We start from the raw sequence: 15,917 nt of genomic DNA on the forward strand, positions 1-15,917 counted from the left end.
CAGATGAGGTTAAAAAAAAAAAAAAAAGGGAGTTCCCATGGTGGCGCAGTGGTTAACGAATCCGAGTAGGAACCATGAGGTTGTGGGTTTGGTCCCTGCCCTTGCTCAGTGGGTTAACGATCCGGCGTTGCCGTGAGCTGTGGTGTAGGTTGCAGACGCGGCTCGGATCCCGCGTTGCTGTGGCTCTGGCGTAGGCCGGTGGCTACAGCTCCGATTCAACCCCTAGCCTGGGAACCTCCATATGCCGCGGGAGCAGCCCAAGAAAGAGCAAAAAGACAAAAAAAAAAAAAAAGCCTCATGGAGGAGGTGTTACGTCAGTTGGCTCAACTCTATCTCAGCGCCATATTGTACAAAATTCATTTGCTTAAATATATTCACACGGGGGGCTCAGCCCCCCACCCCCCATGCCCAACCTTCTGAGGAACTCATCTTCTCCAATCTGACTGAAAACTCATAATTTCAAAGTGTCTCAGTCCTTACACCCTCGCACACATCTTCCTGCACACCAGTGCCTTCCATCACACCCGTTTCCTTCCGAAGTCTTGGAGGCAGGTGGACACAGGATGAAGAAGTGAAAAGAGTAGGGAAAAAAAATCTATGGTTGGGGGATTGGTTAGTTGCACTCCAAGGTATGTGTGTACCTGAGGGAAAGAGCTGCCCCTGGCTCCTCTCATTAAATGTTAATCCCCATATGAACCTGGATAAAGCCTGGGACCTATTACAGCTACATTTTAATTTGTCTGGACTTACTTTGGAATCCTGTTCATTAAAATCGCTGGTAAGGGAAGCTGTGCCTTTCCCCTAAAGAGAGAGACTTACATATAATTTTCCCATAGTTTCTTTGACTTGAAAAGATGCTCAGAATTGACACAAGTTGGGGATGGAGGGGACTCCTACCCAGATATCTGCGTGCTTTCCTGCTGAGCAAGGAACAGATGTAGGTGAGGCTGGTTTAACATTCCAGGGATGTGAAAGCAGAGCCTTGGCCCCACGTGACCTCCTGGGAAGCCCTTTAATAAGTCTGTATTTAGTACTAAAATGGATAATAGACAAAACTGTTCTATTCTGCCCAGGACCTGAGGTTCTTAGAGCGACTGTAAGAAATTTTAATGAGGGCTAAATAATTTTAAGTGATATCCATTAGGCTTTTCTGTTTCCTCACTAACTCATCTGAATTAGTGCGTGGTTTGGGGAAATTTTCTGAAATCTTGGTCCTTCAAAATTCCTTGGGGAATTTCTCATGAAATCCTTGGACACCTGACATCCAAGCCACACTAACGGCAGTTGAGGCAAAAAACAAGGAGAAACTGTAGAACCATTGCTGGTGGCACACCAATGTTACCTCATTAAACCCTTCCAACATCCCTGCAGTTACATTTTTACTTCCTTACCGTCACTGAGGAAACAGGAGAGATTAAGTGACTGGCGCGAAGGTACTTAGCTAGAATGAAAGGTGACTACGATTAACACGGTTCTTTGGTCTGTCCAGAGTCCAGGGCTCTGACTCTCCATGTGATTATTCAAGGTGCTATGATTTTTGTCCAGGGCGGAGGCTTGGATTTAGGCAAGTTGGGTTTAAAAAGCCTGCTCTGCCATGTCCCAGCTCTGGGAAACAACTGTCACTCATATCTGAGCCTTATCGTTGTCATTTATAAAACGGCGGTCGTGATCCTACTCTACCGGAATCTTAAAACCGATTTAAAAATACATTGATTTCCTGCATGTTCCAGTTCTCCCTCGAGGCTGGGGACTCAGATCGTATCATGCTACCCGTGTCCTCAAGGAGCTCAAGTCTACCTTGCTGTAGAAAGGAGGGCAAAGCTGGCTGCCAAGCCTGGCACACAGGAAGCACCTTTCTTTCCCACAGGCCAGATTTCCCTCTATTTTGAATAATTTGGTTGGAAGACAGTATCTATTCTCTGTCCCTCCCTCTCTCACTAAATTGGGCAGATGGCTTTTTAATCTCAGCGCAGGGTTCAGGCAGAAGCCAGAAGGGAGGGAGGGAGGTACAGGAAAGGAGCATCCGACTTCTTTACAGTAATTAGTATCCTTTTGACCTTGAGGCCAGACCCAAGTCACCCCCCTGTGCTTCTGCACTTCCATCCCTCTCACCGGAGAGTCACAGCTGCTCCAAGCCATGCCTCGGTCCCCCAGATCTAGACGGCAGGAAGCTAATGAGCCTCGGAAACCACAGGGCCTTTCACCTCACTCAAGGAGCTTGGAAGGCTTTCAAACCAAGCAGAAAAGCGGATTCCAGTACGTTGGTGCGGAGTGGTCTCCCCATCGAGGTCCCCAGGACTAGAATTTCAAGCTTTATGAAGCACCTATCACGGGAAATAGTAAGCCGCTGCTATTCGTCTTAATTGGAGGGTATCTGGCTTCCTGATTAAAGGAGCATGGGGGGGGGGGGGCGCTCCAAACAGGTTCTGACTTTGCAGAAGGATAACCAGGACTGGTGAGCAGAGAAGTCAAAAAAGGTGACTGGGGTGTGTATTTTTGGCCAGGGCTGGGACAATATCCCACTGAAAGGGCCCAACTGGGGGAAGTGAAGAGACAGCCAATGTTCAGATCTACAGCTCTGATGTCCTTTCTGTGACAGGTCCTTCTCTCCACCCAGTCATGTGCTCATCTGTCTAACTCCTTCCTGGACCCTGCCCCCTTGAAGGTCCCCCAGGACTTCAGACTGCACGTCAATACTAGAGCAAGCTTCATAAAACCACACCAGACCATGTCACAGCTCTGCCTGAAACTTTTCAGCGGCTTCCACTGACAGATAAAACCTAAATTCCTGGAGTTACTATTGTGGCCCAGCGGTAACGAATCCGACTAGTATCCATGAGAAGACAAAAAACAAAACAAAACACCTAAACTCTTTCAAGGCCAATCATGATACCTGCTAACTTCCTTCATCGCTTCTCCCTCTCACGACTGCCACAAATATCCTAAGACTGCCGCAGATGTCCTAAGCTAAGCTACTCCAAACTACGCTCTTTCCTGGAGAATGCCGTGATCTGCCTCATCTATGTACCTGTTCCTACAGCAAATCTCTGACTTCCACAACGGGCTGCTGCAAGGAGCCTGCCTCCACCTTCCAGCTCTGTCAACTCAAGTCCAACCTCCATCACCCACCTTAAATCCCCCTTCCTCCAAGAAGCCACCCTGAGAACCCCAGCTGAGAGCAATAGCTCTCTTCCTTGAATGCTTGTAGAACGGCCAAGTCCATCATGGTCACGATCCCATTTACACGTTTCCAGGCCGTGTCAACAAAGGAAGCTGTACCTTATAAGCCTGATACCTGATTCATGGACAGATAGTACACCAGTGTAAACCTTAAGAGCCAATGGCAGAGTTACAAAGGAGATAAGCGTGGGCTCTGAGGTCAGGGAAGGCTGGATTTGAATCCCTGTTTTCCTAGAGTGTCTTTGGAAAAGTCGCTCAAGCTCCCCAAGTCCTGGTTTCCTGAGAATTAACACCATCTGCATTGTCCGGGGCTTGTGTATTTGTTGTTTAAAGAAACCATGAAGCACATACATGAAGGAGCTCTGCACAATGTAAATAAAATTTCCATTCCGTGAATAGTTATTATTCAAAAATTACACATGATCGTAGCAGCAGTTTGATTCAGGAAGACAACCGGAGATTTTTGTACAAGATAACAGCTTGGGCATCGAAATAGAAACCTGATTCTGAAGCCTGATTTCAGGAGGGCTTATATTTGCATACTGAAGAGCTCCAATTGTGATAGAAAATGTTCCAGGGCTGTCAGGGGAAATTCTACTAAATTACAAAGCTGCCAGCTCGGGGTTTATCAACCTTTAACTCTGGCAGCATTTAGAAGTACGCCTGTTTGGGCCCAATTTCTCAGTCTTTGATTAAATGTTAGGAACGCACCATCTCACTGTGTCTACACCTCTACACCGCTTCCCAGGCAACTGGGGGGCAGGGTCGGGGGGACCCTTCCCTGTCTCCTTCCAACACAAGCTCTTCTTTTTCTGCTTCATTGTCAGTCTCTGGGATATTTATTATTCTGAACTTTGATGCCAGGCTGTCGCTTGCCACTGGGAAGGGGCATAGGAAATGTCAAGACTCAATGGATATGATTCCTTGGGTGAAATTCTAACCTCCAGTTTCCCCTCCCATAACATACCTATACCAAAATAGCCCAGTCTGATAGTTTTCCTTTTGATGTTTAATTGGATGTCAGCACTGTGCTTTCTGGGCTGAGAAGCGGATGCTTCTCAGAGAGGGAACAATTCCGGCTACACAAATGAGACTTGTAACAGGGGAGAATGCTCAGCGCTGAATCTAATTTTCTCTCCCATCCATGAACAGAAGACAATTTCTCTGGCATTAAAGCATCTCACTCAGTCTTTCTGTCATTAATAAGAATTAAGTTCTGTTCCCTCAAATCTAAATGTAATTATATTTTGCCTCGTAAGTAAAATTGAATTACCCTTTTCAAAATTTAGAACGAATGCAACTGCTATGTTTAGAGCTTTAATTTTTTAAAACCCTGTTGCTACTTTCAGCTTATTATTTTTTTTAAAGCATGGTACTTATTTTACTGTCAACCGGGACTTAATTTGATAACAGAGGCTTTCTGTTCCATATCCATCTGGCCGTTATTATTATTAATTGTGCTTTGTGATTTGCTTTTCTTTTTGGCAGGGGAGGAGAGTAGTAGAGAAGAAATCAGAAGCTCAGAGGATCTGAGTTTGAATTCTAGAAGGTTCCCCTAAGTCGAGGTAGGACCTAGGCCAGGTTGCATGGAGCGAGTTAAAAATGAGCCCTGGCATGGAGTCTGAAAGGGAAATTTTCAATGCGCATTGAAAAACATTTTACTCTAAGATTTTTCCACAAGATACTCAGCGGGCTCCATGACCGGGGCCCTGCCTACCTTACTGGCCTGATTTCCTCACCCACCCCCTTGGCTCCTACTCTCCAGGCCGACTGAGGAAGACTGCTCTCTACTTCTGCACATGCTGTTCCCTCTGCCTGGATGGCCCTTCCTGCCTTTGCCTCCAGGAACCCCCCTTCAGCCTCCTCTCAGTTTGGTTCCCATATTTGCATCCTGGAGAAGAGGGTCTGCCCTTGGGCTCCCCAATCCCACGTACACACGGCAATCAGGGGTCTTAAGAGGCTGCACCACTACTAAATGTCGCTTCCAAATGGCCTGAGGCGTGCTGATCTGCGGTGCCCGGACCAGACTGGCACACGGGGAGGCCAGGAAGGCTTGTGGGTGAATGGAGGGGACGTGTGCGCCTGTCAGCAGTGGGTGCACTTCCGGAGCTGTTCCGGGGTGTGCTCTCTGCGGAGGCTATGCTACTGTCTGCAAAGGAGCTCGGGATACCCTGAGCAGAGGCTGAGGCCAGTGCTGTGGGGCCCTTGTGTTAGTGTTTGGGGATATATGTGTCAACTCATCAGTGACTCTTCATTGAGACCCCGGGACCAGAGTCAGGGGGCTGGGGGAAGCAGCGGGTAGCAAGTCTGAGAAACGCCAAGGAAATCAAGCCTCCGAGAGAGAAAGCGAGTTGTTCAAGGTCACACAGACCCAAAGCCAGGTCTGGTTCCAAACTTTCACCATATAAACTGCCCTCAAACTTAAATTTGTTTGAATGTAAGCACTGTTTGGCTAATTTAGATTTAACCATGCATTCTAAAAATATACATTAATACTTTATTTATTGAGTACTTACTGTGGGCCAGCCACCATGCCAGGCATTTTATACATACATAGTAAAGCTAATCTGAAAAACAGCCCTGCAAGGCGGGTATCATTAGCCATATTCTTTGGATAAGTTCTGTCTTAAAAATCTAGCTTGGTGCCACTCCAAGTCCACTGCAGTTCTTTCTGACTACACATGCTACCGCCAAATCCGGACCACTGAATCTCTAAAAGATCTCCACCTGCTATTCCATGAAACTCAATTGCAATGAAAGGCGAAGAATCATAAACCACCAGCATGAGCACTTTACACTCAGACTCTGCCACGTACCGCTTCTATGAGCCAGCAACCCAAAGGAATAAAATGCAGTGAGAAGGCCCTCTCAAATAAACGTCATTTATGGAAGACAAGACTGGAGAGAGCTCGCAGAGCAGTGGAAATGAGGAATGAATTTATGAGGCTGAGGACAGAGATGACTGGGCGGGGGAGGGAGACCCGAGGGGACAGCCAGTGAAGGGGTAAACAGTGGGTTTAAAGGACAGCATCTCAATGGTGTTCTGGAAAATGCCCTGGAGCCCCAAAGCTTCTTTGGAAGTCATTAGGCTCTGAAAGCAAGGTAGGCTTTTCCAATTTTAAGGACCATCTTAAAGAGGTTAAATGCCTCCCCTTTGCTAAGGCAGCTCTGAGCCAAGAGGATGAAAAGCCAACTAAAGCACTTGTCGGGGGTGTGGATAGGGGGGAGTCCTTGGCTCAGCAGGGCTGTGCAGAGGGCGGGGGGCCCTTTATGCAAAAACTGCTGAGGCATCCAGCCCAGGCATCCAGCAGGGCTGTGCCCTGGGGAAGATGGCTTGAAGGAGAGGAAATGATGCCAGCTCTTGTCCAGGAGGGGCTCTGGCTGGCTGGCACTGTGCATGAAATGAACATGAGCTAGGTCTGGAAAGTGAGAGAAGGGGCCTAGGGACCTGGATGTAGCCTTGCAGAGTGTTATAGGTGTGTGGGAGGTGAGGCAGAGGGGGTGGGAACGGCGGGGGTCCGGTGGAGGGAGAGTCTTAAAAGGAGGAATTAGACTGCTTGGCTGGTAGTGTGCTGGGATCTTCTGGAGCAGAGCCTTTAGCTGTAGCCCGCCTCGCTCCTCTTTGACAACTTCCTGGATAAGTCATTTTAGTAATAACCCTGGAACTTAATAGGTGTGAAGCCCTGCCCTAGGGAGAAGGATAGACCCTGACTTCGTGGGGTTCACAGTTTGGCAAGGGAGAGGCGCATCTGTAATATATTGGTCAGTACACCAGAGAGCTCAGGAGAGGCCTCGGAGCCAGGTCTGGGTTGAATTTGTCCCGTGCCACTTACTAATGGGGGGGATGCTGACAAGGAATTTAACTGAGTTCTGAGCTCCGGTTTCCTCTAGAAAATAGAACTAATAACACTTTCTTCACAGGATTCTTATGAACCTTAAATAAGATAACAGTTAAAAAGCTCAGTTCAGGACTTCCCATTGTGGCTTAGCAGTAACGAAGCCAGCTACTATTCATGAGGTTTCGGGTTCGATCCCTGGCCTCACTCAGTGGGTTAAGGACCCGTTGTTGCCGTGAACTGTGGTGTAGGTCACCGACGCGGCTCGGACCATGTGTTGCTTGTGGCTACGGCTGTGGCCGGCAGCTGTAGCTCTGATTTGACCCCTAGCTTGGGAACCTCCCTATGCTGCATGGGCGGCCCTAAAAAGACAAAAACAAACAAATGCACTTAGTTCAGTACCTGGTACATGATAAGTACTAAGAAATGGATGACTTTAATTAATGCTCCATCCTGTGACCTATCAGGACAAAAGACAGGTTAACAGGCAGGAACCCCCTGTGGCTGGAAGGAAGCCTTGAGGCAACAGCTGAGGGCTTGGACCCAGAGGGCCCAGGTTTAACTCAAACTCTGCCACTGATGCCCTGAGTTATTTTGGGCAACTCATTTCCTCTCTCCAACTTGTTCTCGTCCGTAAAACAACAGCAGGAGCAATCGCCACCATCGTTATCACCTTCGTCATTGTCACCGACCTCCTCATCACTGCCACCATGCCCACCATGGCAATCACCATCCCCAAGACGGAGGCAGCAAGGTCCCACTGGGCCCAGAGTTGAGGACAGAGGTGTGCTGGGGACAGGGCATGGGACCTATAACCTGTGCTCTTCCAGGCCACAGGCATCTATTTAACCAGTGATCTTCCTTATAGGCTTGTCAGGAAGAAAGGCCACATCAGAGAGGCAGGATTTAAGGAGAGTTTCTAGGATGAGATGGCAAGCCATGCTGCTGAGCACCCAGGGGCCTGAGTAAACACTGGCATAAAATCTGACTTCACCGTTTCCACGGACCCAACCAAACGGCTGGGAAACTTGTCAGCTCACATCTCGTTAGAAGCTGGTTGTTGAGCGCGGGGCATGTTGGTTTAAGCCGCTTTCATTAAACCTCGCTCTCGGGCCAACCAGCATGACACGCATCTCAGGCCAGAGACGGTCCCCCTTCCTTGGAGAGCCAGACGGCGCGGGTGTTTTTCTGCCAACCCCACCACCCGCAGTCAGCGCAGGTGGTGAAAGGCTCACTTAGCATGTGTCTCCCAGTCTTGCAGCCCCAGAGGGAAAGGCTCTGGGTGGTTCTGTGCTGGCCATGCCGAGCCAGGAGCAAAAAACACAAACAGCAGCACGATTGCTGGGTGTCTGAGTTGTGCTAGCTATGGTACTCACCACTTTCTATGTATTTTCTCACTCAGCCCTTGTAAGAATCTCACAGGTAATTTTACTTCAAAGGAAACGGAGGGTCAGGGAGGTTAAGCACCTTGCTGAAGCCATTCAACTAGCGGGGAGCAGGTCCTCTGAAACAAAGCTCGGTGCCCCTTCACTCGCCTAAGCATAGAGACAGGGCCTCGGCTACAGCAGCATCGGGTCCACGAGGCATCTCTTGCTCAACGTGATGGCAAACTCCATCCTTTTCAAAGAGCTTCCAGTCAGTGAAAGATCCCTGGGAGGGAGGGAGGAGAAAGACGAAGGGCTCCCCCGCCACAGGCACTGCTCCGTGTGTACCTATGTTACACAGCTTAATCACCGCACAACCCTCTGAGGGTTATCATTCCATTTTTCCGACAAGGAAACCGCGGTCAGGAAAAGTCAAGTCCTTTGTTAAGATCACAGAGTTATGAGCACGGGCAGAGCCAGGATGCAGCCCAGGCAGGTGTTGCCTGGATGGTAGGGAGAGACAGCCACCATCAACGTGCTTTCACTAGCCTTCCGACGAGCTTCTGGCCGGAAGTGACAGCCAAGGGACACAAGTGATGGCCTGTGAGGACGCAGCAGCAGGCTAAGCCCCCGGCTGGGCTCTGATTCCCAGCTTCGTCAGGCACAGGGCGCCTTACCTAAGTCCCTGCAACTCCCTGAGCCTCCAGGGGAGGATGGGGATGGTACCACACCCGTCACCCTGCCTCACTGGCTGTTGTTACAGGGTGTGTGTGCGTATGAGCTTTGTATGTCAGGTAGCACTCAACAAACTATCACTGCTATTGCAAGGGGAGTGGGTAATTCTGAAGCAATTTTTTATTTACTTAAAATTTTTATTTTTATTTATTTATGTTTGCTTTTCAGGGCTGCACCCACGGCATAGAGAAGTTCCCAGGCTAGGGGTCGAATCGGAGCTGCAGCCGTCAGCCTATACCATAACCACAGCAACGCCAGATCCAAGCTTCATCTGAGGCACCACAACTCATGGCAACGCTGGATCCCTGACCCAGGGAGCGAGGCCAGGGATCGAACCCGCATCCTCATGGATCCTAGTTGGGTTCTTAACCTGCTGAGCCACAATGGGAACTCCTGAAGCCATCTTTTAAATTCCTGGCCTTGTGGCAATCACGAAATCATGACACTGTTTTAGGCAGTCACAGGTTAGAGACTGAAACACCACACTCCCCACACCGGAAAGGGCACACTTAGCTTCCGTCTCTTGGTGTCCTTGTCAACAGGCAGGGCTCTCGCCAGTGGGTGTTTTAATCACCCTGGTAGCATAGTTAACACCACCTGAGCCCATGTCAGGGGCTGACGAGCATGCTCAGTGCCTTGTTACATGACCTTAAATAATGTTCCAAACGATAATTTTCCAAATACAAATCCAGACGCCAGGCACTGTTGTCATCTCCTTTTCACAGCTTACAGAGGTGAAGCCAGTTGCCCAAAGTTATAATCAGTAAACGGCAGGGCCAGCATTTGAACCTAAGACGGTTGGACTCAGGGGCTCCTTACCACATGGAGCTCTTGGCCTTAGCCCATGAGGTCACATCGGAGACCAGCTACGGGAGCGGGGGGCGCAGAGTTGAGGAAGGTGAGCCCCCACAGCTCCACTCCAAGTCCCTTTCCCCTGGATCGGCTGCTTCCTTTTCCAGGACCAGCTAAAGACTCCTTGGTGACCTCACTCACAGTTACACCTGCCTGATCCGAGCTGTGGAGCTTCATCAGGGATCAACGATGCAGGGGCAGTTACATTTCTATCACAAATTAGCTTTGTGGCCACATAATGAACAATACAGCCCCGGGTAGCTTTAAGAGGACCATTTACTATATGGCTATAAACACAGCTATATAAAAAGAATTATTCTTAACACTCTGGAGCATCTGTGCTCACGATCTCATCTTGACATGAGTTTTGCAAACAAGGATGAAAGGTGAACACCCATTCTCCCCCCAGTGGGGAAAGGCAATTCCAAATACGCCAAGTCTGTTGCCAACAGGGAGGGGGAGGGAGTAGGATGGACTGGGAGTCCAGGGTTAGTGGATGCAGACTATTGCATGTGGAGTGGATAAGCAATGAGATCCTGCTATATAGCGCTGGGAACTATATCTAGCCACCTTTTTTGTGGCTTCTTAGGGCCGTACTTGAGGCATATGGAGGTTCCCAGGCTAGGGGTCTAATCGGAGCTGTAGCCGCCAGCCTATGCCACAGCCACAGCCATGCTAGATCTGAGCTGCGTCTGTGAGCTACACCAGAGCTCACAGTGACGCCGGATCCTTAATTCACAGAGCAAGGCCAAGGATTGAACCTGCGTCCTCACGGATGCTAGTTGGTTTGTTAACCGCTGAGCCATGAAGGGAATTCTAGTATATCTAGTTACTTGTGATAGAGCATGATGGAGGATAATGTGGGGAAAAGAATGTATATATGTATGTGTGACTTTGCTTCCAGTAGAAAGTTGACAGAACACTGTCAACCAACTATAATGGAAAAAATAAAAATCACTAAAAAAAAAAAAAAAAAAGTATTCCAAAGGCACAGATGCCACACTGGATCTCATTTTTGCCAAAGGTCCCAACCAACCCCCTTTTCCCATCCCCCCAGCACTGTTAATGCACAGGATGATGAGCTGATTTGAGCTCCACTGTTTAAGCGGCACAGTGTGGCGGGGAAAGCGATTCAGGGTGAAAACAACTGGCAGGAGATGCTATCACTTTTCAGCCATGTGTCCTGGGTCAAGATTCCTTAGAAATTTTCTGGGCCTAAGTTTCTTTAACAGTTGCTTTCTCTCCCTGTGCTTGTTTGCTGTCTCCCCTCCCCCCTTCCCAGAATCAAGCCTGCCAGGGTTGGGACCTCCTACCCTTTATCCTCTCTGAGTAGATGGGTACCTTACACCAGCAGGTGTTCAGGAAGTATTCACTGAATAAAATACTATGTAAATTGGGAAAGGGAAAATGGGGATGATAGGACTTTCTCACAGGGCTTTTGTGTGGATTTAAACAGTGGACACTGGAGTTCCCATTGTGGCTCAGCAGAAATGAATCTACTATCCATGAGGACACAGGTTCGATCCCTGGCCTCACTACTGGGTTAAGGATCCGCCATTGCCATGAGCCATGGTGTAGGCCGCAGATGCGTCTCGGATCTGGCATTGTTGTGGCTGTGGTGTAGGCTGGCAGCTGTAGCTTCAATTAGACTCCTAGCCTGGGAACCCCCATATGCCCAGGGTATGGCCTTAAAAAGACAAAAACACAGCCAAAACCAACAGTGGACACTGTTCAAATGAGAGACAAGAAGTGACTGGACCTACTACATACTAGTGCTAGGTGATTCCCCTACATTCTCCTTTACTCCTCACCTTGAGGGGGGTTCTAGATCACAAGAGTGCTTATAAACAGAGGGTGCCGATATAATTATCCTTGAACTTTACATGTGTAAGCTCTGTGGTAAACCAAATACCACTATCAAGAGCATATCCAGTCATGTGTCTGTTCATCATCCATCCATCCATGTATTATTGAGCAGCTGCTGTGGGCCAGGCCTAGGCTGAGTCCTGGGAATGTGGAATAAGACATGTTTGCTATCCTCACAGAACTTAGAGAATCTGGTGGTGGGGGCACATCACGGAGCCCCCGAAATACTACACTGTGTTTGGACCTGATTCTGGGGAACAGGTGAAAGCAAAGGCCCATCCCTGCAGATCTCACAGGGGCACCCTCTTCCCTCCAGCCCTGCCTCTAGGATGGCTGTTGCGACATGAGAGACGAGGTTTCGGTGAAACACATCCATTATAATGAACATGGTGAACGGGCGATGGATGCTTTGACTTTTGAGGCCACCACTCTGAAAGGCATGCTGTGAAGACAGGACTCGTGAACTCTCTGCCCCTCTAAGGGTAGCGGTACTGAGGGCGGGAGCTCAGCGGAAGAAGGAAAGCGTCTGTAGACACGCATGACCCCAGCTACGGGACCAGAGTCAGGGTCAGGGCACTGATCAGGACCGGACGGTGTACAAGTCCCCGTGGAAACCCTGTCTCCTCCTCCCTCATCCACGCCTGCCCTTCTCCCCATGTTTACCGATAGAACAGTCGTGTCCAGTCCAGCTTGGGTCACAGCTGCAAAGCCCGGTGTCTGGGAGGAAGGTTCCGTGGCCCGAACACTGGTCCAAGCATGTGGCCCTGGGCGTCTCGCAGTTGGTGCCTCCCCAGCCCACAGAGCAGTGGCACTCGCCTCTCACGCAGACACCCCGGCCCGAGCATGTGGGGTCCATGCAGTCCACTGCGACACAGAGGAGAGACAACACAGGTTAGCATCAGACCAGCAAGGATGGGGCTGCTTTAAGTGAACTGCACTGCTTCATAGTGGAGGAGCTTCACATACTCCAGGACAGGGACCCAGATGGCCCTGGAGAGGTCACGTGGTGTGGGGAAGAGCAGTAACTCCAGCCACAGCCGACCTGGGCTTCCAGCTGCACCCAGGGGTTGACTGTACCTCTCAAGTCTCATTTCTCTCGCCTGTAAAAAGTGGATACATGTTCACACCTTTTTTTTTTTTTTTCCTTTTGGTCTTTTTAGGGCCACATCTGCGGCACATGGAGATTCCCGGATTGGGGGTCAAATCAGAGCTGCAGCTTCCATCCTCCATCACAGCCACGGCCACAACCACGCCAGATCCAAGCTGTGTCCGAGTCCTAAACCACAGCTCACAGCAATGCCGGATCCTTAACCCACTGATCAAGGCCAGGGATCGAACGTGCATTCTCATGGATACTAGTTGGGTTCATTAACCACTGAGCCACGAGGAGAACTCTCAATGTTCCTACCTTTGGATTTGACACACGTCAGGGAGAGGCCTACGTGTGTGCAGAGCACTCGGTGCCCGTCTCCCACCGCACACGTACCAACTGCAGGACAAGGGAGGACAAGGCTCTTTTCCTCCGCCTTCTAGAACAGAGCCTAGCTCGTAAGAGGCTAACACATCATCACAGAACAAACTATCAGGGTTCACCACTTCAGGAGGCAGTTTTATGTCTGTGAATATGGGACTAAAATAAAGAGATCCCTTATTTTATATGAGAATTTATTTTGCATTTAAATTCCCTTAGATTTTACCATCATCCCTCTGGTGATGGATACAAACTTGCAAACCTCACTTTCCAGACAAACATTTCAACGACTATTCAGAATTATATATGGTGGCTGTGTACGGCTTCTGCTCAAGTGGCGAGTGACCTATAAAGCTGGAGCTCACAGCCAAGGCAACCACCGTCCTCCTCAGGCCCAAGGTCAGGGTCATCTCAAGAGAAAGAGAATAATCTCGCGCGTTATGTGCTCTCTGCTCACACGACAGCAAGTGTTTCACATACTTCATCAGATTCAGTTTTCTCAGTAACCCAGTGAGGTACAGAGGCGGGAACTGAGGCTCAGAGAGGTACATAAATCACACAAGATCATACAGCTAAATCTTGCCGGAGAGGAATCTCAAGACAGGTCTGTCTGATTCTGAATCCAATGATATTTCCATTCCTGAGGCTGATTTCCCTAAATTAAAGCATTGGGGAGTTCCCGTCGGGGCTCAGTGGAAACGAATCCAATGAGTATCCATAAGGATGCAGGTTCAATCCCTGGCCTTGCTCAGTGGGTTAAGGATCTGGCATCGCCATGAGGTGTGGTGTAGGTGGCAGACACAGCTTGGATCTGGTGTTGCTGTGGCTGTGGTGTAGACTGGTGGCTACACTCTGATTCAACCCCTAGCCTGGGAACCTCCATATGCCACGGGTATGGCCCTAAAAAGACAAAAACAAACAAGCAAACAAAACCCCACAAAGCTTTGTGTTTACACAAACTTAACAGAGACCTCCACTCTTCTGCAAAGCATTTCAGAGAAAAAAGCTGGGGGAGGACATTGAGGGCTAACTTAGTTGGCGGCTCCAGAGCCCGTGGGGAGAGCAAAGGGCAGCAGAGAGAAGGCAGAACCGGCAAAGGGCTGGTCTGTGTTCTTCATTCAACCAAAGGGTTGACAGACCGAGCCTGCACTGGAGCGGGCTGGGAATTCTATCCATCTTACAAGCAGAAGGGGAGAGTGGTGTCCCGGTGGTACCATCACGCGGCATTGTTAACAGCGCTGATGGAGCTGCAATGCATAAAGTCACCTTCCTCCTAATAGGAGTTCTGGAGGAAGCCAGAGGCTGCAGAGGAAAGAACTGACCTTTGACCTCTGAGGTCACAAGTTCAAGGGTCACAGGACAAACTATAATGGTTCTACGACCACAGTCAAGTCACATGCCTGCTCTATGCTTCCCTCTGTAAAGCAGGTCTGGTCAAACCACCTACCTCTCAGGTTGCCATGAGGACCAGATGACACTGAGGATTTGAAAGGACTATATAAGCTGTGAATTGTTGCAAAGAAGTTTGCATGGCCATCCCGTCAGGGCATTCAGTAGCATGACTTGGGCAAACTGTGGTCAGAGCTCATTGACAATTCAGATGTGCTTTTATGCTATCAATTAAATTTCCTAGCCCAGTATATTTGACTTCTGCACCAAAGACTGGGAAACCCAGCCTGGTTATGATAGAGACACCATGGGTAGAGACTTTACAAACAGCAACATCCTAGGAACAGGCTGTTCATTTCGAGGGCTAGCTTATTACGAAAGTTCTTTCACTATTTAGGTTTTTAAAGGAGTTCAACATAATTACCTAAATAATGAATAAGAAGATCAAATGTCAGGAGCAATCATTTGCAAAAAAAATAACAACAGTAACAATAACAATTAGTGTCAATTTAGTCCCTTTTCAATGCCATATCTCACTATCAAACCTTTTGTTTATCTATTTTTTTATTTTTAATTAAAAAAATTGTTTACCTTCTGGGGCTGTGCTCACAGCATGCATAAGTTCTGGGGCTAGGGATCAAACCCGTGCCACAGCTGTAACCTGAGTCAGAGTGGTGACTGCTAGATCCTTAAGGAGCCATGAGGGAACTCCTCTATTAAATCTTTTATATACATTATCTCATTTCACCCTAACAACAACCCTTTGAGGATATCACTGTTGGAGCCTCACTTTACAGATACGGAAGCTGAAGCACAGAGAGGGTAAATAACTGGCCCAAGATCACAAAGTGGTAAGTGGAAGAATTTAAATCTGAATCACTCTTTCCTGGTACTGATGCCTGGAAATAGACTGCCATGTCCTCGATAACCTTACTGGCTCCAAAAGACATGCCTACAGGTATAGAGACATAAGCACATAAAATGGTTAAAAATAGAAATTAAAACAAAACAAGGAAAGAAAGAGGGCAGAGTGGAAAATGAATAAAGCTGAAGGAAGGCAGAGAAACTCTTCTCGTGCAATCTCTGGGCGCCACTTAATCATGCTTTAAACATGACCTGCTGGAGTTCCTGGTAATTAAAAATGATAAAAATAATAATAGTGATAAATCTCCACGACCTGCCTCAGATCTCAGAATCTCAGAAGGATTATTCTGGCCCATTAGG

The 15,917-nt window shown here is 48.6% G+C and overlaps 1 protein-coding gene across 1 annotated transcript in view; it reads right to left on the reverse strand.

The window, feature by feature from the left end:
* The window catches only part of TENM4 (teneurin transmembrane protein 4), a 410,796-nt gene that overhangs the window by 138,083 nt on the left and 256,796 nt on the right, over positions 1-15,917 (reverse strand). The window contains exon 11 of the mRNA XM_047751949.1: positions 12,497-12,697. Within this exon, the coding sequence (XP_047607905.1) occupies positions 12,497-12,697 (201 nt within the window). The remainder of the gene's footprint in view (positions 1-12,496; positions 12,698-15,917) is intronic.

This window comes from Phacochoerus africanus, chromosome 11, assembly GCF_016906955.1.
Source record: "Phacochoerus africanus isolate WHEZ1 chromosome 11, ROS_Pafr_v1, whole genome shotgun sequence".
NCBI classification, from domain to species: domain Eukaryota; kingdom Metazoa; phylum Chordata; class Mammalia; order Artiodactyla; family Suidae; genus Phacochoerus; species Phacochoerus africanus.